At 46.4% G+C, this 27,383-nt stretch overlaps 1 protein-coding gene and 2 long non-coding RNA genes across 7 annotated transcripts; 1 reads left to right on the top strand and 2 right to left on the bottom strand.

Annotated features, from left to right (window-relative positions):
• Positions 1–1,165: 1,165 nt before the first annotated feature.
• NR4A2 (nuclear receptor subfamily 4 group A member 2) lies at positions 1,166–8,890 on the bottom strand. Of its 5 annotated transcripts, none has more exons than XM_075000877.1 (8): positions 8,419–8,890; positions 6,571–6,681; positions 5,282–6,147; positions 4,472–4,601; positions 3,999–4,162; positions 3,120–3,322; positions 2,729–2,907; positions 1,166–2,610 (listed from the first exon to the last, which is right to left on the bottom strand). In XM_075000877.1, exons 3-8 carry the CDS (start codon positions 6,143–6,145, stop codon positions 2,354–2,356), a joined length of 1,797 nt encoding a protein of 598 aa, XP_074856978.1. In that variant the 5' UTR covers positions 6,146–6,147; positions 6,571–6,681; positions 8,419–8,890; the 3' UTR covers positions 1,166–2,353. The 5 variants fall into 5 exon arrangements, with proteins under 5 accessions (XP_074856978.1, XP_074856980.1, XP_074856977.1 ...); XM_075000879.1 differs by having other exon boundaries at positions 4,074–4,162; XM_075000876.1 differs by having other exon boundaries at positions 1,166–2,907.
• Positions 8,891–12,131: 3,241 nt separating this feature from the next.
• On the bottom strand, positions 12,132–18,362 carry LOC142016909 (uncharacterized). Its single transcript, XR_012646412.1, has 4 exons — positions 18,104–18,362; positions 16,627–16,676; positions 13,598–13,696; positions 12,132–12,516 (listed from the first exon to the last, which is right to left on the bottom strand). It is a non-coding gene; the product is annotated as an uncharacterized LOC142016909 (long non-coding RNA).
• Positions 18,363–22,120: 3,758 nt separating this feature from the next.
• LOC142017189 (uncharacterized) lies at positions 22,121–27,159 on the top strand. Its single transcript, XR_012646478.1, has 3 exons — positions 22,121–22,159; positions 26,021–26,091; positions 27,120–27,159. It is a non-coding gene; the product is annotated as an uncharacterized LOC142017189 (long non-coding RNA).
• The last annotated feature ends 224 nt before the right edge of the window (positions 27,160–27,383 follow it).

Here is a 27,383-nt window from a genome sequence, read left to right as displayed (position 1 = left end):
ACCTGCCCGCCCGTGTTCTCTAGTAGTGCTGGCAGACCCCATCTTCAAAGCAGATCGCAAACAGACCTGGGAGTCTTCTCTGGGCGGCGTCTCCACCTGCGCTCCCCTTTCCTAAGCTCCTAGACCGGGATCGTCTCAAGTCCGTGTTGTGATACCAGCGCTTCCCTTTCACGGCAGCTGCGACCCCCCCAGCGCAATCCTTCAACCCGCCAGACTTGCCCCATTTCTCAGCTCTACCTTCAGTTCCACTCCTGGGCAGCCCACGCCGTTCAAGGCTACGACACAGAGACCCACTGCCCAGACTCGGGCTGAAGCATAAGACGCTTGGGCTCACGCTAAACAGTTAAATCAGCTTTTCTCGGCTTCATTGTCTTAAAGTGCCTCCACCTGAGACAGCACAATTCAGAAGCCGAAGCCAAGCCAGGCAATTGCTGTCGCATTTACTCAGGCGCTTTCTTCAAAGAAAAAACCAGCCAGGAGTCCTGTGGCATCTTCAAGACCAGCAAGTTTATTTCGGGATAAACTTTCGCGGAAGCTTATGCCCAAATAAATGTGTTCACGGTGCCGCAGTGCTCCTGGTTGGCTTTGGTGGAACACACTAACGGGGCTGCACCTCCGAAACTTTTCTCCAAAGAGAAGACAGCTCGAAGTGTTGGCAGCTAGGATCCACTGATGCTGCAATGAAACTGCAAATATTTTCATGGAACCAACGTTTATGAACATGTTTTTTTTTTTAATCTGGCTTCAGAGAACAGGCTTCGGCCTTTTTCCCACCCAAACCGCACCCCCGGGGACACAGCCCAGAATCTGGGAAATTAGAGTCCCAAAAGTCCCGTGATTTCATCAAAACGATCTTTCGGAAGAACAAATATTACTTCGAGGGCGTTAACGGCAGTGCTAGAACTCTGGACAAGGGCAGGGGCCTCCTAAGAATAAAATCTGGACCAACCTTTTAGGGTTCCTCCTGCTTCTCCTTCAGAGGCTGCAAATTCAGCTCCACAAATAACTAAGTGCCACAGCGCATCCGCTCTCGCCTTTTCAGTTTTTATGACTATAGCTGTCAGGCAATTTTCTTTATCTGCAATGGATTTTGATAGTGGTCCTTCTCGCTTAGATGGAAAGAAGACGAAATTCTGTTCGTTTACACGGTTTTATTGTTGTAAACATTAAAATTGTCTCTCTCAAAGAAAGACTTTATCATCAGGGAAAAAAAATTCAGCGTCTCTAACTGTCATACACCATAGAAAAAAAGGCAGTGACCTGTATAATGTGCCATACTGGAAATATACAAAGAAAAATACTACAGAATATGGCAATATTAAAATATTACTCAAACATAAAATATATTAACTGACAATTTTAGACATAAAAAACAAAACAAAAATTCAAAGTGCTCAGTAATTTCCAGGGAGTTATGTATATTATAAGCACTCTGGAAACAGTCAAAAGCTGCTGCATGCAAGATTTGTTTAGCTTTTAGACAACAAAATAATCAAGATATAAACTTTTTTAATCAACATCAACAGTACATACAACACTTACAAACAAGGAATGTTGGACGGTGTTTACAAACACGATGTGCCCCTTTGTCCAAGATTTCGGTTTTGTAATACTTGTGCCCACCTATTTTACAATTGAGAAAATGTTTGAAGCTTAGATAACTACCCATCTTTATAAAATCTAACAGACTACATAGTGTCTGAAATACTATTTATAGAATATAGACATTACTGAATTAGCAAGTGCCTATAACATTGTCATCTTAGATTCATCATGCTTTCCCTTTTCACTGTTACCTAATTCTCTTTTTCCAGACTTGTCTTTTTTTTAAAACTGGTTTTAATATTTGTTCATAAATAGGCACAAAATAATTTTAAAAGCCAAACTGCATCTGATAAATTTACAAGCCTTTGCCTTCTTTAATGTCATGCCACCCACGCAACATTTAGTTTTTAGTATATATTACAGCTTTCTTTTACATCAGAAAACTTAGTCTTCAAGAGGCTGAGACTGGTGGGTCACCTTAATACTTTGTCATCATATGAGTCTTAGCCCGGCGTTGCCAAATATGATCGTCTTTTTAAATCTGAAGTCCTTCTGAACTATATTTTGAGCCGATAATAAAAAAGCTTATACCATGGTATTTCAGTTGTCCATCATCTGAATCCTTCATGCCCCAGAGCCAAAATGCCCATTCACGTTCTGTCTTCAGGAGGTGAGCAAGTTTTTTTTGGGGAGGAGGAGGGCTGGGAATCTGACACCCAAAGGTGCTGCTTTGCGTACACGTGAGTTCCCCTTCAGACAGGCCGCGTTTATTTTCTTTAAAGTTCACTTTAAGTGCATGGGAAGAGTCTTAAAAAGGTAACGTGTCCAGGAAAAGTTTGTCGATTATTGCTGGAGGTGGCACCAAATCTTCTAGTTTCAGGTAGAAAATACGTTGCAGCCCCTGTGTGCAAAGGGTGCGAAGTTCAGGGAGCTTCCCCAAAAGTTTGGACAAATAATTGGGGCGATTCAAACCTCCGTTGTTGAAAGTCACATGGTCTTTGAGACAATTTACAATCTTGTTCTGAAGTTCTTCCACCCTCTTGGGTTCCTTTAGCCCATGCCTCTCTGCAAAAGACAAGGACGCAGGACATCATAGGTTTGACCATGTGGACCTCGGAACAGGGCAAATGAGATGTGGAGTGAGGTTGAGACTCCCAACCCAGGGCGGTAGAGCTGTACTGACCTGTTACCATAGCCAGGGCAGCGATGCAGGAGAAGGCAGATATGTCCACGTTCATGTTTTGTAAGTTGGAGGAGAATTCCACAATGGAATCGATCCATTCTCCAAAGCCCCGGACACACTGCAACCTGTGCAGGACCACGCCATTGCAAAAGATAAGCTTGCCTTCCACTGGGCTGGACCTGCAATTAATGCAAGGGGGGGGGCGGGGAGGAGGTGAGAAAGAGAATGGGGGGGGAGATAAGCTAAACAACTAATTACGTGAAGAGCCATAAAGGGAGGATTTAAGAGGCACCTAATTACCCAGGAGTTAATAAAACGCAGATCAGTGGGCCATGAAGGGGTCTGATGTCATAATCAGCTGGAAGTTGCCTTTGGAGTGTGGGCCCTTTACCTGTACGCCAGCCGCAGCACGAAGAGCTCCAGGAAGGCGGACTCGAAGAGGAGGTCCTGGTCGGGTTTCGGGAGGTCGGTGAAGCCGGGGATTTTCTCTGCCCACCCGCGGATGATCTCCATGGAGCCGGTCAGGAGATCATAAAACTGCTGGATGTGCTGAGTGTCATCCCCGCTCAGCTGGTAGTCAGGGTTGGCCTGGAACTGGAAGGCGGTTGGAGAAGCACTTAATGAGGTTCTCTAGAGTATATAACCCGTGAAATTGGCGAGCCCCGCGCCGAGGGGGGGAGCCGGGTTCTATCAATTCAACCTCTCCCGGCCCAGCCAGGCAATGAGACGTTCCAGGGCAATTAATTCAATTGGGGACGGGGCTGCAGGGTCGCTGCTTTGAGTATGCAAATTACCGCCTCGCTACCGACTGGGCGGCGGGAGGAGCCCTCCGCACGCAATTAACAAGGTAGCCTTCGGGCCAGGCCCCGGGTCAGCCTCCTGCCTCGGAAGCGGGGAGCCCCCGCGCAAGAGAAGGGGGGGCGTGTTCACCCCCTTTCCTAGCGCCTCCAGGTCCGGCCAGCTGGGATAACACCCAGCGTCTCTCGCTGCACTAAGGTCTCCCTCGCTTCTACTCCGCTTCGCTACCGACCCGCTCCCCAGCGCGGGGGGTGCAGGCTCGCAGCCTGCCGGGTGCGTGGAGGGTGAGAAGCAGGTGCTCGGGATACAGCCTATATCCCGACAGTCCCGATACTGCGGCACACCCGGGCCTGGCTGCCCTCTGCCCTGCGCGTCTTGCTAGCAGGCAGGGCTTCCTGTTCTCTCGCTGCAGCTGGGCGCGCGTGTGTGTGTTTGCAGCTACGTCTGTAGGTTAATATTGTCTCCAGCTTACCCTGGAGTAGTCCAGGCTGCTCATAGCCGGGTTGGAGTCGACATGGGCTCTCACCAGGGCACTGATCAGACTCACCGGGGGAGAAGGGGGTGAGGGCTCCTGGGGGCTCTTCGGTTTGGATGGTAAGCGACCCCTTCGGCCTTTTAAGCTGTCCGTGCGAACCACTGCGAAAGAAAGGGCAGTTCAGCGTCCCCGGCCCCGCACACGTGTCTCTCTCTCTCTCTCTCTCTCTCACACACACACACACACACTCACACACACACCGCTAACGGGGCCTAGGTGTGGCTAAGCCGCCAAGGCCGCTGCTTTGGACTTCTCATCCCCAGGGGATCCTCGTATTTCCCCCGAGGCTGCCCGGCTCCCAGCTGAGGCCTGCCACAAAGTCCTCTGGGGCGGGGGGTGGGCTGGAGGGAAGGGAAAGGATGGGGGCGGGCGGCGGGTTAGCTAAGAGGAAAGGCGGGGGCAGGACCTACCTTCCTTGACCATGCCAACTGCAAGGCACTTTTGAAACCGACAATACTGACAGCGATTCCGGCGGCGCTTGTCAACCGGGCAGTTTTTGTTGGCCAGACACACGTATTTTGCGTTCTTCTGGACCGTGCGCTGCACAGAGAGCAGAAGGAAGCGACCGGTTGTGTGTTAATTCCCATTAAATCCTGCAGCCCCCAACTGATCAAGTTCAAGTGCTTGCATGGCCGGGGATTCCCCCTCCCTCTTTTTTTTTTTTCGGGGCATTTAACAGAAGCAAATGGATAGCGTTAACATTTGAGCTAACCTTGCAGCTCCTAGCTGTGTTTTATATGCCAAGGGAAAGAGAAGGAGACGCTCAGTAAATACAAATCCGTGGGCATTCATATTATTTACATTCCTTGGAGACCTCCTCTATTTAAAATGATAAGATTATTCAATCAGGATGGTGAAATAAAGAGATCAGTTAATTTTACCATAGGGAATTCTGTTCCACTTGGTTAGCTGAGACACGGTTCTCTGTCCTAACCAATTTCAATCTGCAGGGGCAGGCGGCTTCTAGCACATGCAAATGCCTCCTGCTCAGCTCCCGCAGCCCTCTGGGGCCAGCACCAGGGGGCTGGGTGTGCCTCGTCCCGTGCAAAAAGCAGGGGCGCCGGGTGCTGTCATCTGCACCAACCCCCCCCCTCACCTCCTCTCCTGCCTGCTCCGGTGTTTGCCGTCCTCCCCTCCCCACCCCGGCTCCTGGTACTGGCTGTTGCTTTGCATGGGTGGGCGAGCGCAGGAGGGGGTGAATTTACACCCCTGGCGCTCACCTTGAAGAAGCCCTTGCAGCCCTCGCAGGTGCGCACGCCGTAGTGCTGGCAGGCCGCGTTGTCCCCGCACACGGCGCACAGGCCCTCGTTGGACGGAGACCCCCTGGCGGGCGGGGAGGGCACCTGGCTGTCCAGCAGCTGGGCGGCGTGGCCGATCTGCAGCCCGGGGAAGCCCATGGAGGCTTGTTTGCGGATGGGGTTGGGCACCGCGAACGTCTGCCCGTCCACCACGTGGTGCGCCCCGGAGGGCTCCGGGTTCATGGGCACGTGGAGGGGCCCCTCAAAGCGCATCTGGCAGCTGGACACCGGGGTCCCCGGGGGCGATTGCTTAAAGGAGAACAAGGAGAGCCGGGACACGGGCGTCTTCCGCTGCTCGATCATGTGGGTGGTGGCCACGTAATTCTGGTGGAAGTTGTGGAGGGAGCCAGGGTCGTCCCACATGGGGCTGTGCTGCACCTGGAAGCCGGGGGTGCTGGGAGTCGGGGGCGAGGAGGGCTTGTAGTAAACGGAGCCTGAGTGGGGCATCATCTCCTCCGCCTGCGGGGGGAGGTGGCTGTGCTGCTGGTAGCCGGGCATCGGAATGTCTTCCACTTTAATGGAGGACTGCTGGCCGGAGAGGGGCATTTGGTACAAGCAAGGCGGCTTCACGTCGTAGCTTGTGCTGTAGTTGTCCATAAAGGTACTGAAGCTGGGGAGAGAAGTGGTGGCAGTGATTTCAGTGTTGGTGAGGTCCATGCTAAACTTGACAAACTCTGGAGTTAAGAAATCGGAGCTGTATTCTCCCGACGAGTGGTAACTGTAGCTCTGGGAGGCCGGGCTGGCTCCTTGAGGCGAAGACCCATACTGAGCCTGAACACAGGGCATGGCTGGAAACGAAACAGGGTAATACAGACTCAGCCTGGGCAACGGCACACTTCCTCCCCTGCTTCCTACACCACGGCGGGCCGCCTTAAGAAGCCGCGCGCCCTCCTCGTCGCGCAAAGCAAAGTACTCACCGGCGGGGGGGGGGGTTACACTGAAGTACAGGGAGCGCTGATGTCTGGGAGTGGGTCAAGTGCCCGGTGTACCCCGATGTCTCTACCCCCCGCCCCCGGCAGAATGAGCCCCCGCGGCTTTATTTCTGCGCAGAACGCTCGGTTCAGCGAGTTCATCTGTTAAGACAGGCGGCGAAGCGGGGGGCACAAGGCGAAGCCGCCTGGCACACAGCCACGCACGTGGCTGACTTATTCTACGCGGCTTTCGGAGTGAAGTTGTTTCTTTGAAATCTTAAAGAAATTAAGCTCACAAACCTTCAGCCGAGTTACAGGCGTTTTCGAGGGAATTAAAGGCGGACAGTGTCGGGATTCAGCGGAGGCAGAGTTTCCAAGAGTTTAGCAAATCAGGGAGGGCTGCGGAGCTCTCTGAAACAGACACAATAGACTTTACGTTCGGCTTTGCTGAGGATTGATTTGAAACGAACGTGTCGCAAAAGCACAAGTTTCCCTAGCGCAAAAGTTTGCCAGTGACAGTGGGACAGGCTGGGCGGACTTTTAATCTAGAGGTAAGGTTGAAAATGGTTTAAGGGCGAGGCAGAGGTACCATGACACGTTTTGCTCGGGACACTCGGGCATGTTGAAGTTAGTTTCCCCAAACAGTTGCTATCGGGAAGGAAACTTGCTAAAAGCATCTTATTAGCGCTATTACTGTTACTGACTTTTGTTCTAAGATTGCTACGGAGGGGAGAATTTGATGACATTTTTCAACACATATCGCCTCCTGGAATAACAACCCAATGCAGTTACTGAAGAATAAAAAAGAGGGACACCGCATCTTGCGCCGTCTCTTGAAACCCCTGCGATGCGGGGTGACTTTTAACGAGAGCTCTAAGGGGCATACAAGCCATCAAACCCACTTCGACAGGGTAGTAGACCCGTGGGGTCCACATTATTCTGAGCCTATATTTATTGTCCAAGCCCACTGGCCCCACACAGCCGGCCAAGCAGCCAGATGCGGGCGGTGGCTAGGTGCTGGACATCGCGGAGTCAGACAGCCATAGAAGTTTCAGGTTGAAGGCACCTGGTTAACAGCGTCGGACGCCCTGACCCAAGGAAATCCTAGTTAACCACAACAGCGCTGTGCCTGCTGTATTTTCGCGTCCTTTCCCACGCACGCGCTCCGAGGTGAAGAAGGGACACGAGGAATAAACAGACCCCCCAGCTCCTTCAAGCAGAAGTCCCTTTAAACCCCACCAAATGCTGCCTGCTTCATGGCGTGACGCCTTTCACGCGTGACACCGCTACACACTCAAAGTTTACCCTCCCGTGGGAAGAAAACCTCGCCAGCTGCCCGACAGGCTCCAGCCCGCGCTCACACCACACGGAGCGGCCGCGCTTCTGCATCCCCAGCCCAAGCTGGGAATCCCCTGATCTGGGCATCCAGCTGTTCACTCCAGCCTCCTCCGCGCTGCGGTAACTGATGCACGGGCATCCCGGCTCGCTTGGCGGACGGGCACAGGACGCTGCGGCAATACAGGAAGCGGGGGGCTAGGGGAATTACCTCTGCCAAGAGCGCAGATTTGCAGCCAAGTCCCTACTCGCTAACACACGCGCCCAGGCGCAGCAACTCAGTGACAGGACGCTCAGGACGGCGAGATAAAAGCCAGTGCCGCCAAGCAATGCCTACGCCGAGGAACTTTTCTCCTGCTATTTAACCGGGTCAGCTCAGGCCCCAGCCAAGCGCGCCGACTTTCACAGCCTGACTTCGCTGCTCTAAGTCCCCCACCCGGGGGAAAGTTACCGCGGCAAGCCAGGGGCAGGGGCTTGCCCCGGAGCTGGTTACACGTTAGCATCTGTCCCTGAGCTGGATCGCTGAGGGAGGAATGACATTTTAGACATACAGCGCCGAGCACAGTCACAGAGAGGCAGCCGCGCCGGTCTGCGTCCGCACAGCCAGCCCAGCACTTCAGAGACCAGCACGACCATGAATCGGGCGATGGGCTCTGGCGGGGCAGACCCCCTTCTCCAGGTTGCATCTGAAACAGCCAGAGCTAAGATTTCCACGCCTGCTATTTCCGCCCCCTCGGCAGCAGTGCGCGGCTCAGCGGGCCCTGAACGCGCCGCGAGATTCAACAGGGGCTAGCCACACCAAGAAATACTCACTCGTTAGCGGTGTCCTTTTCATTCATCCAACCGGCCGCGCGCCACTTTCCCCGGGGCCGACTGGCGGAGAGAGCGGCCGAGGACGGAGCCCTCGCGGGTTATTCTCTGTTGGGCGGCAGGGGGCCGGCGGAGCACGGCGCGATCAAGCCGGACACACTGGCCCTTCCCTCCAATGTGCCTTTGTTTATGTGGGCTCTGTATTGCACTGCCAGCATGCACCTAAAGTCTCCAGGCGTCAGCGCACGTCAGCGCCGCCCGCCCAATCAGCAGGCCGAGGGGCGGGAGCTCGCGGCACCGTTGGCCAGTTCTCGCTTTGGTAAATTTCCGACGTGACATCACCCCGCGTGCAGGTTTTAAGGTGGGAACGAGCTCCCCCGGTTCAGCCCGTTACGGCTGTTCCCGCATAGGGGCCGCCCCCCGGGGTGCGCAAGGCTGTAAGCAAAAGGACCAGGCTACCCTTCCCCCCCCCGCCGGCCGCGGTGTCACACCCCTGGGAGCTCCCCGCGGCTGTCTGCGCACCGGGACAGGGGCTGCTCCGGCTGCGCCAAGTTGTGGGGCCGCACCACAGCGCGGCAGCCCGCGCTGCCAGACGCAGATTTCCCCGCTGCCTTTCGGCCCAGGGCGGCATTTCCTGCGGGCTAAGGACGAGCCACCCCCTTTCCCGCCGCGCCCGCTCGCACCAGAGCCAGCCTGCAGGCGCGTTGCGGAGCGCTCTGTCCCGCGCAGCTGAGCGGCGTCTGCAGCTGCCCTGAGAGCGCCCGGCTCCCGCAACAGCACAGCTTCAGGCGACAAGCGGTGCAATGGGTCCTGGACGTCCGGCAGAGTCGCTTCGGCGCTTGCACAGCTTCAAAGTGGGGCCGAAGGACACCTGGAAATAGAGACTGGTTTGGGGTGGGGAAGTTCCTGTCCCGCCGGGGACTGTTTTTGTGCGCGGCAAATCCAGAGCCGGGTTGAACGAGTTAGTGGGTATGTGCACGGCGCTGTCTGTGCCTCTGAGCTCCGGAGAGAAAAGGTGCGGAGTGGGGGTGTGCGTGTGTGTGCGCGCGCGCGCCCGCCTTGAACTCGTGCTGGGGGTCATACTGGGATGTGTGTGTGTCTGTGTAGCGGGGTTGCCCTGAGCTCCTGCCGGGGTCACGCTGGTGTGTGTGTGGGTGGGTGTGCGCGCGCGCGCCCCGCCCGCCCTAAACTCGCGATGGAGGTCACACGGGGATGCGTGCGTGTGCGTATGTTTGTAGCGGGGTTGCCCTGAGCTCCTGCCGGGGTCACACTGGTGTGTGTGTGTGTATAGCGGAGTTGCCCTGAACTCTAGGTGGGCTCACCCTTGGCACTGCTCCCGGCCCTGTTCCTGCGCGGCACGCTGAGCCACTGAAGCTTGCTCGGTGAGCGGGAGATGCGCGGTCGGGAGCCTGGCCTGCCCGGGCCCTCCCTGCTCTCGGATCGAGGTCGGGACCTGTGTTTGTTTTAACCCTGTGCCCGCAAGGCAGGACCCCGGCCAACTGCTCCTCGGTGGGAGTCTGCTCGGACACCCGCAACACCTGCTCCGCTCGTAGCCTGACACCCCAGTGCAGACTCCCGCGGGAAGGCCGGGGCTCGCCCGGGAGGGCAGGGTAGGCTAGGGCGCCAGATGTGCCCGGCAAGGGGAACCAGCGGCTGCCACCTTAAGCTGCGCCGCGGCCGGGAGCCGGGCGGGCTGGCGGGCTGGCGGGCGGGGGCTCATTTGCATGAGCGCAGTAGCGTCAGCCACCACCCGCGGGCCGCCGCGAACGAAAGGGAAAAAGTGAGAGGGGGGCGGGGCAGCGCGTGACGCAAGGGGGCGCCGTGATTGACGCAACCCGCCGCCGGCGCCAAAAATAGCAGCTGTCCAGCCTGCTCTGGGCTCAGTTGCGGGGGGGAGCCGCTTATAGCCCGGGAGTGGGCGGGGCTATTCTCGGTAGCCCCGGGCGGAAGCTTAGGAGCCACCAAGGCTCTGGGGGCTGTAAGCACCGCTCTCTGCTACCAGCGCCCCTTTGTCACTCAGTGGGTCGGGAGGAGTCTGCGGCTGTTCCCCCAGGCCCTAGCTACAGTAGCGCTGCAAATAACCACAAGTTTAGGGAGCGGGAAGGGGACTCAGAGCTGCAGAGCACGCCTAGGTGTCAGCAGCGCCACGGTGCTCCCACGTGTCTCGCACATTTCTTCCCCCGCTCCCGCCCCGCTGCCTTCCGTGATCATCACTTCATGCGTGCAGGTTCCCTGGGTTATTTACGGATATGGCCAACGCTCTGACCAGCGGCTATTCGCAGAGCCGGTGCACCTCTTTCTCATTCCTAACAGCCGAAAGACTGAGGAACGTTTGCACCTGGACAATTACTTCCCTTAAACAGGGCGAGAGTGTTGTTTTAACCCGTACCAAGAAAAAATTGCTGAAAGCTTTGCTCACTCACCGCTCTGTACCACAATTACATCTCTCTCTACGCTTTGGGTCTGCTTTTGCGCCGCTGTTGAATGGATAACAGAAGTGGTGACCGCGACATGTGCTGCTGAAACTTTACCTTCGCATGACAGTACACCGCAGCTTTTCCTCTCGCAGTAGGAAACATGGTGTCCCCCACTCAGCTGTATTAACACATGCACACAGCGTTTGCAAGAGTTTTAAATCACCCCCAAAAGGTGGTGGATTGACCGTAACAGCAGAACTGTCACCCACTGCAGTTCAGGGATCCCACCAGTAGGAGGCTAGACTTTACAATCAATACAAAACTGCAATTAGTATAGCCTGGGTGGTGGTGGTGCGGTAGCTATAGTGAAGCCAGCATGTTGGAGACAGGGTGGGTGAGGTAATATTTTTCTGGATCAGTTTCTAGTGGTGAGAGAGACAAGTATTTGAGAAGCCCTCTGTAAGCTGAAGTACTTGTCCCTGTCACCAGCAGAAGTGGGTCCAATAACATTATCTCACCCATTTCATCTCCCTAATCCACAATGACACATGGATCTGAAAGAACTGCAAAGAAACTCTCACAATAAACTGTGTATTGGTTTGAGCCTTTGAATCATGTGTGTCAGTTTTGGGATAGGATTCTAGGGATCTATCGGCTCATAAGGAAGAGTTTCTGTCACAAATTCCATGTGAAGTGGTGGCTTTTTAATCACCAAACAAAATTCAACCCAGGTTTGGCATATTTTAAAAATATTATGTAAATTATCTTGAAAGGATCCTAACCACAGAAAATGTAGAAGTTGTGGCTGTATGTTCAGTGGCTTCCCATACTAAAAAATGAATCCAGCTGTTCACTATTGCTATAAAGAGGAACCATGATGTGGCATTTGACAGGAAGTGAAGGTTTTTAGGCCTAAAGCCTAATGACTACTCTTATAAAGTTTTTTAGTCAAATGGGAAAACTTCATACAGTTCTTAAAAAAACATAGCATGTTTCTTTTAAATGTCATTCCATTACTATTATCTTGAAAAAATACATAGGGAAATAAAAGAAAAATATTAGCTTTTGTCTTTTTAAAGGAATGAAAAATTCTACAGAGCCTAAACAAAATTAAAGCTTTGCTTTTTCAGAAATCGCACACTATGTTTTAAGGAGGACAGACTTGTGGTAGTAGACAATTTGTTTTTTTTTCCTCTTAATACCAATAACACTTAATGAGTTAGGTTTTTTTAAAAAGTCTTCTCCCTTGTCTATGTCCACAATTCATGCCATCTTTTAAAAAAAGCAACATTTTTAGAATAGAAGATTAGTGGCTATATTGTTATGGTCACTAAAAATTTGGCCATGAATATATGCAAAAGACCAGTAGTTATGTAACACATAACTATATGCATTTTTTAAAACATACAAGCCATTGTGTTAAAATATAAAGTAGGAATCACTGTAAGGAACTCAATTGTAATATTTTATTGTATATATTATACATAAAGTGTATATACATTTAAAATACATCACAACTTAGAAATTAAACCTGTACTAAGTTTCAATGGTTAATATAGACTTACACAAAATAAGTAGTTTCTTCTTCTCAAAAACGTATGAAGAGTTCCATGTGTGTCATCCTATTGATGTCAACAGTATGGCTCCCCATGACTTCAGTGGAATCAATGGCAGGAACAGGATTCTGAAAATGCAAAAGCTTAATTTACAGAGCAAAGTTATGTTGAGTGAAAGTAAGAGCGCTACCTTTTCATTAAGGCCACTTTACAACTATTTTAAAAGGCAAAATAACCACTTTAGACAATGTAATGATGCACTAGACTTCAATGGAGTCAGAAGCAAAGAGAGGCAGCTTGACATTGTCAGTAGTTTCGTAATAAACATTTGTCCCACATATTTGACTTTCCAGAGAATGTGATTTCTGAGAATTCCTGTTTCATCACATTGAGTTTTCTGCTGTAATTAAGCCTGTATATTTAAAAATAAAAAAACCCACACAAATCAGTGATTCTCCACTAATACAATCTTAATAATAAAGCAAGCTTGAATCTCTGTAATATATATAAGGAGGAACTTTGACAAACTATATATGCAATTATCTCTGTTGCTTTGTAGGAAGCTATTATAGTGTGCTGTTCTGAATTTAAATAGAATAAAAACAAAATTTAGAAAAAAACATATCTTTACTATTATATTTAGATATAATCAGATAGAATTAACTGAAAAAAGTTATAGGAAAAGACAATATTTAAGCTGCCCCAAAGTTATTATGTTTTAATACAGAGAGTATGCATCTTAACTCATCCAAAATATTAAGAAAATATTTACATACAAATCCAGAAGCACTCATAAAAAAAAATCAACCAGTAATTATTCCATTTTGTCTAAACTGAGAATGCCTTTTATTTAAGAGCTAAAAATATTTTATATTGTATCTTGTAAATATGGCAACTGACATACCAACCCAAGGCCCAATGTCTAGTTCTACTGAAACAAAGGGAAATAATGCAAGTTTCGTATCATGTGATCTAAATTCTTATCTACGTAGATTTGTTAAGTTTCACTGACACTACCTGTTATAAGTGACCACAAATAAAGTTGGCAAAAATGTGCATGCACAACAATATTTTAAATTTCATCTTCAGAATCTCTTTTTAGAAATAGCATACTGCAACATGTTTTAATCATCCTGTAGTTGAGCAGATATCTATTAAATAGTTGGAAATTCCAACTTGATGTAAAATGTAGAAGCTAGTTATTCTCACCTGAAATTGACTGGTTTACTGTAATTCCATTTCACATGTTCAGCAGCATAACTTTATACTCATTCAGTGAGCCAATCTACCATTTGTCTGAAAGTCACACTGAAATTACAAAATTAAAAAGTATGACTAGTTTGTAATCTGATGAGTAGCACATATTTCAATGGATAGCCCACAGTATAGTTTTAAGAGAAGTAACTTACACGGGTCTTTCCTATAAGTAATACCTCTAATTACCATATCCTTAGAATAGACGTAATATAAATTTCATTGCTCACTTAAAAGTTCTAAAGTTAACAGCATAAACTTGAAGTTGAGTAATTAAGTAATCCTTATATAGACACTTATTAAAGTATTTATACATATTATCTTAAATCTACATCTATCATTTTGCCAATTAAAATTAGGACTTTAATTGCAATTAAGTAATTTAATTGCCAATTGAACAGCAAAATTGCTAAGTGACTAATTTTAATGCCTATTTTAATTACCAATCATGACTGGGGAGGGAGCTAATCAAGCAGTATCAGAGTAATGATGTGAAAAAAGGGAGAACAAACATTCAAGACTACATGCTTTAAAAAAGAGCCTTACACTAAATAAATGCAAACACAATTTTATAAAATGTAGTGAAATGCTGTATTTTAGTGTCTAAATACAAGAACACATTTAATTAAAACAACTGTCAATGTGATAAAATATTAAATATGAAGTGCACTTTCACATTGCATATTTACATGATAGTCCCACTAAAAAGAGATAAACTAAAAAGTGTGTATTAGTGTGCGATTGTGTACACGCTTGTAACTTAATAGGCTGAACCACTTTAAAACAAAGGTAATGGTCACTTCTAGTAATAAAAAGTGTCTTTTTAAAAATGAAAGACGGGAGACAGAATCTCTCCATTATGCACGAAGAAGTACTATATTACTACTATACAAATGAGAAGTGCATTTTCAAATAGGTGGGGGGAGAAGCAGCATATGCTGACTTTCTCACAAGTCTGTCACATATTGCTATAGCTCTTACATCAAAATAAAAAGCAAAAGTACAAAGTATTTTAATACAGAATGAATGATAAGCAAAGAGCTGTGATTGTAATGCAATCAGAATTACGCCTTAAGGAAACTAATGCACTGAGAATCCACAATATGTGATGTTTGATTTTTTCCTTTATTTCCGCCCCCCTCCGCCAAATTTCCTCTCCTTCCCTGCCCCAGATGAATGACAAGTGCTATTATGTAATCAGTGTTCTTGTCAGCAATTTAAGAGATAAAAAATGTGAATGAGGAACCCTTTTAAGCACTGAAGTTCAAATTTTAGAAGTCCCATATTTAAACAAATACCTGAAAGTTCAATATAAATGTTGATTTAACGTGATTCCCTCCTCGGATCATTAGAACAATGGTGACAGGTTCAAATGCAGTTCAATCCTTCTATGAGCTTAATTTTGGCATGCAGTCCTTACCCAGGCAAAGCTCCCCACTGACATTAATGAAGACCTTTTGTCTGAGTGTAGTACTACAGGATTAAATTAAAAGTATAATGGATGTTACCTAGGACTTTAAGGCAGTAATTCTACATAAGTCTTATGTGGGAGCAGGCCATGCATGAATAGAATCAGTTCACAGAGAGCACAAAATAATCAGACCTAATGCCTGTAGATGAGGTTTGCAGCATTTTTTTTAAAAAATGAAATCAGTCCAAATAGTCAGAGACACTCCTGGAAATGTAGGGCTGGAAGGGCTCTCAGGGGACCTCTATAATTCTGTGCAGTTTTGTTTGTCTGTTTTTAAAGTACTCAATCAGGCACAGTAAGTAGGAAGATCATTCATAGATCAGACACAATGGAGTTAAGAGTATTTCATATTACTGTATGAAAATGGTAGTAATATAAAGATAGACACTAACTGATTAAACCACAAAACAGTGCTCCCTATGTACTTTCCACAACAGTCATCCATTGGAAAGCTTGTTAAATACAAGAAACATTAACAGAATACCATTTTTTCTGAACATTTTCCGATTACTTTTTTTTTTTAAATGAAACCAACTATTTTATGTGATTTGAGTGACTTTTGGCTCTACCGCATTTTTTAATCTTTGCTTTGGCAAAATGGCAATAACTCATTGTATCTAACATTATAATTTAGTTCATATTTGAGAAACTTAAACTTTGCATTCACATACATATTACAAATAAGGGATCAATTCTGTTCTTTGTGTAGCTAATGCAAAATGAATGGTGCCATTATATTAACAGAAAAAGTCTGGTTGTCTGTATGGGAAAAGGAAATAACTTCCTGTCCCATCAACATAATTTTGCATGATACATATATGCCCCAAACATGAAATTCATTAAAAACATGCTCACATATCCTATTTATTGTATATTATATATAATGAAATCTTATTTTCTATTAGTAGACCAACCATGCTTAATAACTGGAGGTTTATCACATATAGGGATATATAGCAATATTTATTATTAATCTTGCAATACCACTTAAAGGCTAGAGCCTCATTGTTCTATCCATTGTACAAATATATATCAAAGAAGCAGTCCCTGCCCCAAAGTGCTTGCAATCTATATTGGTTACATGTGTATAAGTATCATAATTTAATTTAAGATTTTTTTTATTAAATGTCAGACTCTAGATAGTTAGACAGTGGATTATAATCATTTTCTTTTTATTATATTAATTTTATTTCCATCTTGAATGAAATATCACAAAAATACCACAAAATACATTACAGTTATTAAAAGTAAAAGTGCATTTTAAAACAAACTCAGAGTGAACACAAATACATAAAAATACCTTAGATGTTCAGGTGGGCAGGTCCTTTAGAATCTGCTCACACTTGAAAACACTGGAATCATGACACTTTGTAAGTTCTCTACAGGACCAATTCAACAACCCCTGGATACAATGGAAGGCTTTCCAACGAGTTGATTGGAACCTAAGTGTTTTACATCCAAGATATATTTAACACTCCAAGTATAAGATTAAGATATGAAAGGATATACGTACCTGTATCAGTTAAAACAGTAAGTTATTTAAGTTTTCTGCTAGGGTAATTTCTGGGAAAAAAAAGTCACATTGAAGTAAACATCTTTATGTCATTAAAAAAAAAGCAAGAACAAATTAAAAAACAAAACAAAACCAAACCAAATATGATCCCAAGTGTAAACCAATTTGAAATTAGTGAGAGGCAACAAATTTACCAGGATCTGTTTTCTGGAATATCACTAATAGTTCCACTACATCCCTCTTTTCTTCTCTATTCCTGGTCCACACAAGCATGCAGTACACAACAACAACAAAAAAAAAAGAGCCCTGTAGCACTTTAAAAACTAACAAAATAATTAAGTGACAAGCTTTCACGGGACAGACCTATGTAAGCTCATCGCCTAATAAATTATTTTGTTAATCTTTAAAGTGCTACAGGGCTCCTTTTTTGTTTCGTGAAGATACAGGCTAAACACGGGTACCTCTCTGTGACTATTCAGTGTGCAATAGAAGTGTAGATAGCTTTACCTATCTGAGTGTTTATACATAATAATGTTTCACACCTTCAAATATTCTGAGAGGTACTTATAAGCAATTGTACTGAAAACTCTGGAAGCCCTGGTTGTCCATTTTATCGTGGATATGCTTTATTGGGGCATGCTTCACTGTCTCAACAGTTTTACAGCTGTCAAGATCCTAACATGGAAATGTTTACAATACTTGAAATCAAGCACCATTTGGTCACACTCTTTTTATAAAAACTGTGGGTTCCATTTGCCATCTTATTGTTATAAAGCATCGGGTCAAAGAATATAAATCACAGCAAGCCATTCATCTTCCTGTTCAGAGAGTCATTACATTTTTCCCAGAACATATTTGATTGATATTCTTGGGGGTGAAAGGCTAAGAGGACCATATGGCAACATGTTGCATTCCATATGTTATCTGCCCATCCGTGCTTAAGCTGCCATTAGCAACATCTGCACCCAGCGGAAATCCAGCTGTGCAGAAAACTATTGATGGAATTGAACTTCTTTAAAAAAAAAACAAAGAACCCAACAACTAGCTTAACGCCATCCAATCCGGACAGGAGGGCAGCCTGCCGGGGCCAGGACACCTCCTTGGTGAAGTTCAATAGCAAAGCCGTTGCCTGGAGTTGGATTTCCAACTTCCCAGGCGCACGGCGGACTGCTCCTCAGTGACATTGCGCTGCAAGGCGGGGGCCTATGTTACACCCCCTCACCCCGCCTCGCCTCGCGATGGCTACTATGCCCCCGTAGCCGTGACCATGCGCCGGCTGGAGCCCCACCCCCCGCCTCGCGTGGCGGGGGCGCATGGGGACAGCAGCGGAAGGAACCTCTCGGCCCCTCCGCAGGTCCCTGGGGAGGGAGGGGGCAGGGTACCGCGAGCCGAAGTTTCTTTCTGTTGCTCGTGGGACTGTCACCCCCCCCCCGCACACACACACACACACACACACACACACGTGTGCTCCCATTACCTGGCTGCGTCCTCCGCCGCGCGCCCAAGCCCAGCCCGGCGCGCCCGGGGGCGGTGCTAGCAGCAGTGCCCGGCCGCCCCCAGCCAGCGCCGTACAGAGCCCCGCTGTAGCCGCCAAGAGCGTCAGCTCCCCCGTCAGCAGAGCCGCGCTCCGTGACGGCAGCGCCGCGAGAGAAGAGGCCGAGCCAGGCGGGCCACTGGGGAGGGGTTTCCATTGACGCTGCGGCAGGCGCGCTCCGGGGTTCTGCTGAGGCTCTCGGCCGCCCACGGTTGCAGCCTGGCTCCGGGCCAGCCCGGCGCAGGGCTTCCCCCGGCGCCCGCCTGACAGCGCTCCGCCCCCCGCCGGAACAGCTCGGGCCCTGCCCCGCCCGTGACCCCAGCAGCCCGCCCGGCCTGGCCCCCGCGCGGCGGAAGTCGGCCCCCGCAGGAGACGCGCGGAGCTGCATCCCTTCGCCCGGCTGTCGCGCCCGGGGGAGGGAGGTGGTGTTCTCCGCGGCCGCGAGGCTGAGCTGAAAACACCGCCCGGGAACTGGTAACACCCACGTGTAGCGAGTGAGAATTGCTGCTGAGCAGAGGGAGGTGCTGGCGCTCGGCTCCCCGGCGAAGTTCTCTTAGCAGCCACGAGTCCTTCCTTCTGGCCTCGTCCTCTCGGATCCCACTCTCCTTTGATGCTGGATGATCCAGTAGCCCGGGCCTAAGCACCTGTTTGAAAACAATAGTGCCTAGTTGTAGTCCAGGCTTCATACAGCACTTGCCCTCTATGAAACTCAGAGTGCTTTACACACATTCATCAAGAAGCTTCATAAAGTGATAACGAGTCTGAGGGGTGGGGAGTTTTTAAACTACATGGTAACTGAGGCTCAGATCAGGGTTTACATTTTCAGCATTAAGTAACCTCAATGTGGGCCTCCCCCCACCCCTTTCTTTTTCTGGGTCTTGTCTTGACAAGTAAAAAAAAAGTTATATTTCAATTGTTAGCTCATCAGGTTAGTTTAACTCAAAATTGAAAGCCCAGTGAACATGCAGACCAACACCTTTGAAGCCCATCTAACTAACATAGCTTCTGACACTTTAGATTGCATCTTGAGATGGCTTTTCAACTGCATTGACCTAACAGGATTGGAAAACACATCTTTAAAACTTTGTTCCTTGTATTGCTGTTCTACTTAACATATTCTATAAACTTAAATGATAGATCACACACCTAACTTTAGTCACTTCTTCCCCCCCAAAAAACAATTTGGGAAGAAGGGTGCTTTCGAATTTGGGGTTTCCTTTTGAGGGAATCTCGGCTACATGGCTGTTTGGATTTCAAAAGCAGCCCCTTTCAAAAGCAAGATCCTGCAGGGGTATGCTAATGAGATGTGAGATATTTAAACCTGTGGCTTATTAGCATTTTTAAATAGCTGTATTTACATGCCTCTTCCGAAAGGGAGGGGCAGTGTAGCCACAGCCTATGAGTGCTTGTACTGATTGTATTATCAAAGTAGGGCATTGTGGGAGGGCTCCTGAAAGCCAGTACCAATCAATGTTAGTAATGTTAGTAACATAATAACTACAGAGAGGTATATAAAATCATGAATGGTGTGGAGAAAGTGAATATTGAAAAGTTATTTATTTGTTCCTATAATATAAGAACTAGAGGACACCAAATGAAATTAATGGGTAGTAGGTTCAAAACTAATAAAAGAAAATTTTTCTTCACACAGCGCACAGTCAACCTGTGGAACTCCTTGCCGGAGGAGGCTGTGAAGGCTTGCACTCTAACAGAGTTTAAAACAGAGCTTGATAAATTTTTGGAGGTTAGGTCCATAAATGGCTATTAGCCAAGGGTAAAGTATGGTGCCCCTAGCCTTTAGTCAAAGGCTGGAGACAGATGGCAGGAGACAAATCACTTGATCTTTGTCTTCGGTTCACCTCCTCTGGGGCACCTGGCACTGGCCACTGTCGGCAGACAGGATACTGGGCTGGATGGACCTTTGGTCTGACCCAGTATGGCCGTTCTTATGTTACACTGACCTTGTGTCTACCTAATTGCATTGACCCTGACTCTAAGCTGCTCAGGAAGATGGTGTTACTATATCAGTGTATAGAGGCACTTACATTGGTTGGAGCAAACTTTAAGTAAACACAGTTCCACAGAAAGGTCAGCACAAGGCAGTTTATATCAGCCTAATCCCCCAAGCTAGACCAAGCTTGAGTGTAGGCTATGCCTATGCTAGGGATTACATCAGAATAGCTAGACCAGCAAATCTTCCATTGTGTAAAAATACCCCTAGCTAGTGTTGCAGTTATGCTTTTTCCTAACTTTCCCTTCATTTAATCCTTCAGGTGACACATTTTCATATAGTGGAATATATAGGTATTTTCTAGTCATTAATATGTAAAGAACTGTATCAGGTCAAATTTAGTTCACAATTCAGATCATATTATTTTCAGAATTATCTAAAAATTCAAATTAAAATATTTTCCCCCTACAGCCAAACATTTCCCTGCATTTTTTACTATACAAATGCTACAACTTTGTCCTAGTCCTAGTGTGCCAGATCCCTAGGCTGAAAATGATTGTATATAAACAAAAGTGAAACTAATTATTCTGCTTTTATTATCTAAGTGGTATCAAATACAAAGGTAAACAATAAGGCCCTGACCCTCTAGGCTGCTCTCTCTGGACTTCTTGCGTAGTGAAGAACAAGGGCCTAAATTATGATCTGCTCCTGCTTGACTGATGTCAGTGGAGCTCCCTATGGGAGGCCCCAGCTACAAGATCAGGACAATAGATTTTCAGAATCTGTCATTTTTAATTAAACATGATGGAATTAGTTAAAAAAAAGTAAGTACAGTATATATGACTAGAGAATTTACTTGGTGTTGCTCAGGTCCTCGTTGGCTCAGGGATGGGGGTTGGGAGGCGTGGGGGGCACAGGGCAAGGGGCTGGGAGGTATAGTGGGGCTCAGGGGAGCCTGAAGGTGACCAGGGCTCCTCTGTCCTGCCAGCAGCTCCTTGGGGCTCCACTGTCCTGCCGGCACCGCTCCCCAATGCGGGGGGGGGGGGTGAGGGGGATGCTAAAGCAGGGCCTACACTACTTGGCCCTGGCTGGAAGCTGTTCCTCAGGGGGGCTGCTGGCCAGCAAGGCTCCCCACACCATGTCTGGTGATGGAGCCATGGAGAGAATGGTTTGGGCTGTGGCTTTGGGGCAGGGGACCGCTTACCCATAGGAGGTGTCCTGTGACGCAGAAAGCCCCAGTCCCAGGTGGCCACTCTCTTACATGTGCAACTGCCCCCCTGTAGTCACTCTGCAGCACAACTGTCTCCCACACTTACCGTCGCCTGTGATCATTGTGGAGCATAACTATCCCAGCTATCAGGTCTCTCCCTTTCTGTTTAATGAGAAACAATTGGCATATCCCATTATCCTGGCACAACCAAAATATTACCTTGCTTTAAATTAAGATATGAGGAAGTTGCATACCAAAAGTGGTGGTCCTAGCTCTTACTGTTTTGGAGGAGTTCTTGAAAAAATGGACTCACAGATGCACAGACAGACACATATTTCTAAAATACATAGTAAGCAGATTTATAACCTAATAGTGGTTCCTTAAATGCTTTGAAAATATCACAATGCAGTAACTGTATGGTTGGAGTTACTAAAGCAAGCATCATAGCTTCTGTTGCTCATTTTTGTCTTCCTGTCATCAGACAATGAAGCCAAGAGTGCTGGCTCTATATATGAGTAACCACAAGTATTTGCCTTGCACTCTACAGTGCTTTTTGGTCATTTAAAAGTTATGCTGGAAATTAACATTCATGGTTACAAATATAACCGAACAACTACTTACCTCCATGTGGGTAATTTACAAGGAAAATTACAGTAAGTGATTAGGACTGGGATTTTCTGGGATTTTGAAATGAGCTTCCTCTTTGTGGAACTTTTGAATGAATTGAATGAATGAATTCAAAAGTGTTATGAATCCAACTATCCTATGCTTTTGTTTTTAAGGTCTGCTGTTTCCCACCTCATTTCTCATTTGCCTTTTGATAACATTGCCAGAAGCTGTGAGTAGATGGTAAATAACTTGAACAGCAAACATCTGATTCAAATTTCTTCAGATAGTCAGAAAGATAAATGCAGGATATTTGAAAGTGAACATTTTCTGTTTGCCACTGTCTGTTTCTTTTATCATGATTCCTCCCAGTAGCTAGTTACAAAAAAGTCATCATGTTACAACAAATAGAATAGTTCTCCAGGCTTAAACCACTCTATGAAAAAGATGAGAATTCAGTGTAGGGGTGTGGCTGAGTGCTGCTCAGACCATGGTATATTCCAACCCTGGCCCCCCTGCCCTCAGAGCCATGCAGAATGATGCTCTGGCTGCAACTGAAAAGCCGTGTCTACATGTGCATGCTACTTCGAAGTAGCGGCACTAACTTCGAAATAGCGCCCGTCACGGCTACACGCGCCGGGCGCTATTTTGAAGATAACTCCGATGTTAGGCGGCGAGACGTCGAAGTCGCTAACCCCATGAGGGGATAGGAATAGCGCCCTACTTTGACGTTCAACGTCGAAGTAGGGACTGTGTAGTCATTGCGCGTCCCGCAACTTCGAAATAGCGGGGTCCACCATGGCGGCCATCAGCTGAGGGGTTGAGAGATGGTCTCTCTCCAGCCCCTGCGGGGCTCTATGGTCACTGTGTGCAGCAGCCCTTAGCCCAGGGCTTCTGGCTGCTGCTGCGGCAGCTGGGGATCCATGCGGCAGGCACAGGGTCTGCAACCAGTTGTAGGCTCTGTGTATCTTGTGTTGTTTAGTGCAACTGTGTCTGGGAGGGGCCCTTTAAGGGAGCGGCTTGCTGTTGAGTCCGCCCTGTGACCCTGTCTGCAGCTGTGCCTGGCACCCTTATTTTGATGTGTGCTACTTTGGCGTGTAGACGTTCCCTCGCAGCGCCTATTTCGATGTGGTGCCACGCAACGTCGAAGTTGAACATCGACATTGCCAGCCCTGGAGGACGTGTAGACATTACTCATCGAAATAGCCTATTTCGATGTTGCTACATCGAAATAAGCTATTTTGATGTTGGCTTCACGTGTAGACGTAGCCAAAGGGGCCCAGAGCTGTGGCGACCATCTCCACTGCCACCGTAGTGGTGGCAGCAGCCAGGAGCTCCGGACCCCAGTGCAATTGCCCGCGTTTCCTCTCATCAGTGGGCCTGAGCATTCACATAGCACTGCCGTAGCTGGCAGTGAAAGATGTTTACGTGCCAGATTCATTAAAGTTTCACATGTCCCTTCGTGCTTCGACCACCGTTCCAGAGAAAATGCATCCATGCTGATGATAGGCTCTCCTAGACGATGATCCAAAGCAGTGCAGACTGACACGTGTTCATTTTCATCATCTGAGCCCGACACCACCAGCAGAAAATTGATTTTCTTTTTTGATGGCTCGGGTTCTAAAGTTCACTCGTTGGAATACTGGTCTTTTAAGACGTCTGACTACATGCTCCGCACCTCATCCCTCTTGGATTTTGGATGGCTTTTCAGATTCTTAAAACTTGGATTGAGTGCTGTAGCTATTTTTAAAAATCTTTGGTTGGTACCTTCTTTGCATTTTGTCAAATATTCTATGAACGCTTTCTTAAGATGATCATGTGCTGGGTCACCATCCGAGATTGCTAGAACATAAAATATGTGGTAGGATGTGGGTAAAATAGAGCAGGAGACATAAGATTCTCTAACAACGAGTTGAATCACAAATTTAATTAATGCTTTTTTTTTTTTTTTGGAGTTTCACTGGCATGGAAGCATGTCTTCTAGAATGGTGGCTGAAGCACAAAGGGGCATGAAAATACCAAAGTGAACACCACACACTTTGTATTCTGTATTTTAATAGAAATAAATATTGAAAACTAAAACTCCAAAATGTTTAATAAAATTCAATTGTTATTCTATTGTTTAACAGTTCAATTAATCAATTACATTTTTATAAATTTTTTTAAATTAGTCATATGCATTAACTGTGATTAATCAATATCCCTAGTTTAAACCAATTAAATATTATCTAATTAAAGAGTCATTGAAGTAGGGGACTTGGACCACGAGTTTCCTAGTTTCTATATGAATCTTGGATCACTATACTGAAGCGTCATTCTCTCTCTGATGCTATGATTATTTTAGCACCTAGCTAAAGTGCTAAAACAGCTCAACAGGAAAGAGAGGGAAACTCTCATACAATATCTCACAGGTTGGTGACAAGTATCAAGTGGTAGCAGTGTTAGTCTGTATCTTCGAGAACAACAAGAAGTCCTGTGGCACCTTATAGACTAACAGATATTTGGGAGCGTAAGCTTTCGTGGGCAAAGACCAACATGATGCATCTGATGAAGTGGGTCTTTGCCCATGAAAGCTTACGCTCCAAAATATCTGTTAGTCTGCAAGGTGCTTCAGGACTTCTTGTTCTCATAGGTTGGTGGTTAGCACCCCATTCACATCTTTTCTGCCCCTTAGGCAGAGTGGGGACTTGAATAACGGTTTCCCACACCATGGATGAATATTCCAACCAAACAAGACAGCACAAATGTAGCACTTTCAAGACTAACTAATGGTTTTGTTAATCTTTAAGGTGCTACATATCTGCTGTTTTGTTAGAACACAGACTAACATGGCTACCTCACTGTTATTCTCTAACCAGTGGGCTAAAGTTATAATGGGGGTGCTTCCTCTAGCTGCATTTTGAATGGGGCTGGATTGGGCCTCACAGGCAAGATAGACACTCCTGTGTGGTTTGACCTCAGGCACACTATATCTGTGAGGTCATATGACAGAGACATCAGAGCGGCAGGCACACATCATTCCCAAAAGTAACAGAATGTCTGCTATTTCAGAAATGTGTGACCGGTCACCCTATGGCTGGAGGCAGAAAATTAGGCATATGGGGATGTTTTAAAGCAAAAATGTAAACATCAAGGCTGTGTCTACACTTGCATTCCTCTTTCAAAAGAGGAATGCGAATGATGAAAATTTAAATTGCAAAAGAGGCACTGATTTACATATCTGATGCTTCATTTGCGTAATCTCTTTTTGGAAGAGATTCTTTCTAAAGAAAAAAGCAGCGTAGGCGGGGCGCTTCTGAAAATAAACCTGATCTTCAAAAGAACCCTTCTGCCTGAAACAGAGAAGAAACAAAATCCTTCCTCAAAATAGGAAGAAGGGTTCTTTTGAAGATTGGGTATATTTTCGAAAGAGCCCTGTCTGTGCTGCTTTTTTACGTTTGAAAGAATCTCTTCTGAAAAGACATTATGCAAATAAAGCATGAGGTATGTAAATCAGTGCCTCATTTGCATTTTCAATTTCCCTTATTTGCGTTCCTCTTTTGAAAGAGGAATGCAAGTGTAGACTCAGACCAAGTGAACTGAGGCATCTACAAGATTAGTTTGTACGGGTGCCTAAAACAGGGAGTTAGGAAGCTACAGTCCATTGATTTCAAGAATGTTGGTCTAATTGACCTGTCTAATGACACCAGAAACCTGTGGTGAACTGAAGAAAATATTGAACATGGACCTCTTGAATCATAGACTACCACCCTCCCCATAGGACTATGCTTCCCTTCTGCCTCCAGAAGATAGGTGTGAAAAGATTTATAATTACTTGAGTTTGAAATATTTTTTCTGGTTCACTTAAAAATATTTTAGTGGTTGTGAACAGTGCTGAATCGATTATTTAAAGACTGAACAATTTATTTCAGGAAGTTCTGCACACTTCAGAATGATCCATTGAAATATTTGGGCACACTGGAATAATAACACGATTATATCAAATTATCACTAATATAGCTATCAGTAATCAAATTACAAATAAAAGAATAATGGAATTGCTGTAATTTACAGCAGAATTTGACCTTCATTTTTTTTCTCTCAATTTTCTAAGGCATCTGTTGGCAATTAAGACTCTATGACAAAGTTTTTCAAGGGATCCAGAAGAGCATGATGGAAAGAAAGGTATTTTTCATTTGTGTACTGCATTTAATGCAATGTTTCAGTGTACTTACATTAACCAAGACTCATTATAAGCCTGTGCGATTGGCATTATTGTACTTTTGATCATTTAAATTTAAATAAACTGAGGTACAGATAAAGTGATTTTTATTCAAGGTAAAATGGCAAACCAATGATGGGAGCTGGGATTAGAACATATGAGTGAAAAACTGAATCGACACTTCTTTTTGTTCCTTAACTTAAAAATAACTCATTAAACTTCCTCTCCCAAACATTTTTCCTTTAAATAAATTCATGACCAAGGTGTTGAGTTGTTTGTCCTCAAGTGAACATAAGGAAGGGACCAGTTACAGTGAGTATCCATAGTAAATATGGCAATGTGATTCCTTTTTTTTAAAAAATACAATGTATTTGTGTTTTACCTTGGGATAAAAAATAATGGATGTTGACTCTGTACCTGCAAAATGTCACTATGTACCAAAAATTGTGGATTATTTTATCAAACTCAACAGCATTTTTTATGCCCTAAATTATCTTTCATTGACATTTATTTGTTAGAAATAAGTCCTTTCAATCATTAAGGCTTCAAGAGAAGATTTGAAAGTGTAGGATAGATGGTTATAGTTGTCAAAGGCCCCAAAGGAGATGTACTGAGTATTTTATCCCATTATTTTTGTAAATTGCTAAATTAAGAAGCAAGGTTCCACTAGCCCTAAATGCACAGAAATCCTGTTTACTTCAGTGGGAGTTTTGTGTATAGAGGGCTTGAAAGAGTGGACCTAAAGGGTAATGATGAGGACCAATACATGGGTTGCTAGGTTTCTTTTTAGTTATAGCTTTCTGAATTCAGTTGAAAGATAAACAGATCTTTACTACAGTCAGCACAACAAAATGAGAATAGTTACAGAAAAGCCAGAGCTATATGCCATTTTCTCGAATGCATCAACAAATCTGTCAGCTAAGAACCTGACTTTGCATTGCTGACTCAGACAAAACTTCTACTGAAATTAATGAAATTTTTGCTTGTGGAGGGAATGCAGGTTTGGGCCCTTAAGCCCTGAGGCTGCAGGTGATCTGCACAACTGGATCCTCACCTCTACACAGACTCCACTGGACCTTGTAGATGACAAGGACCTGCCCGTTTGGAACATCTTCCAGGATCAAGGCTAGGGTTTAACTTCTCACTGAATATTTCCCAGAGCCCTAGGGTTTGGCCCTTCAGCCCCATGTGGGGCATGCTGGGGTTCGGGACTTCTGCCTTGTGGGAAGTGCCAGGGTTCCTGCAGGTTTGAAAA

The sequence above is a fragment of the Carettochelys insculpta genome, chromosome 8 (assembly GCF_033958435.1).
Source record: "Carettochelys insculpta isolate YL-2023 chromosome 8, ASM3395843v1, whole genome shotgun sequence".
Classification (NCBI taxonomy): Eukaryota; Metazoa; Chordata; order Testudines; family Carettochelyidae; genus Carettochelys; species Carettochelys insculpta.
This window is presented reverse-complemented; position numbering and strand designations above follow the sequence as displayed.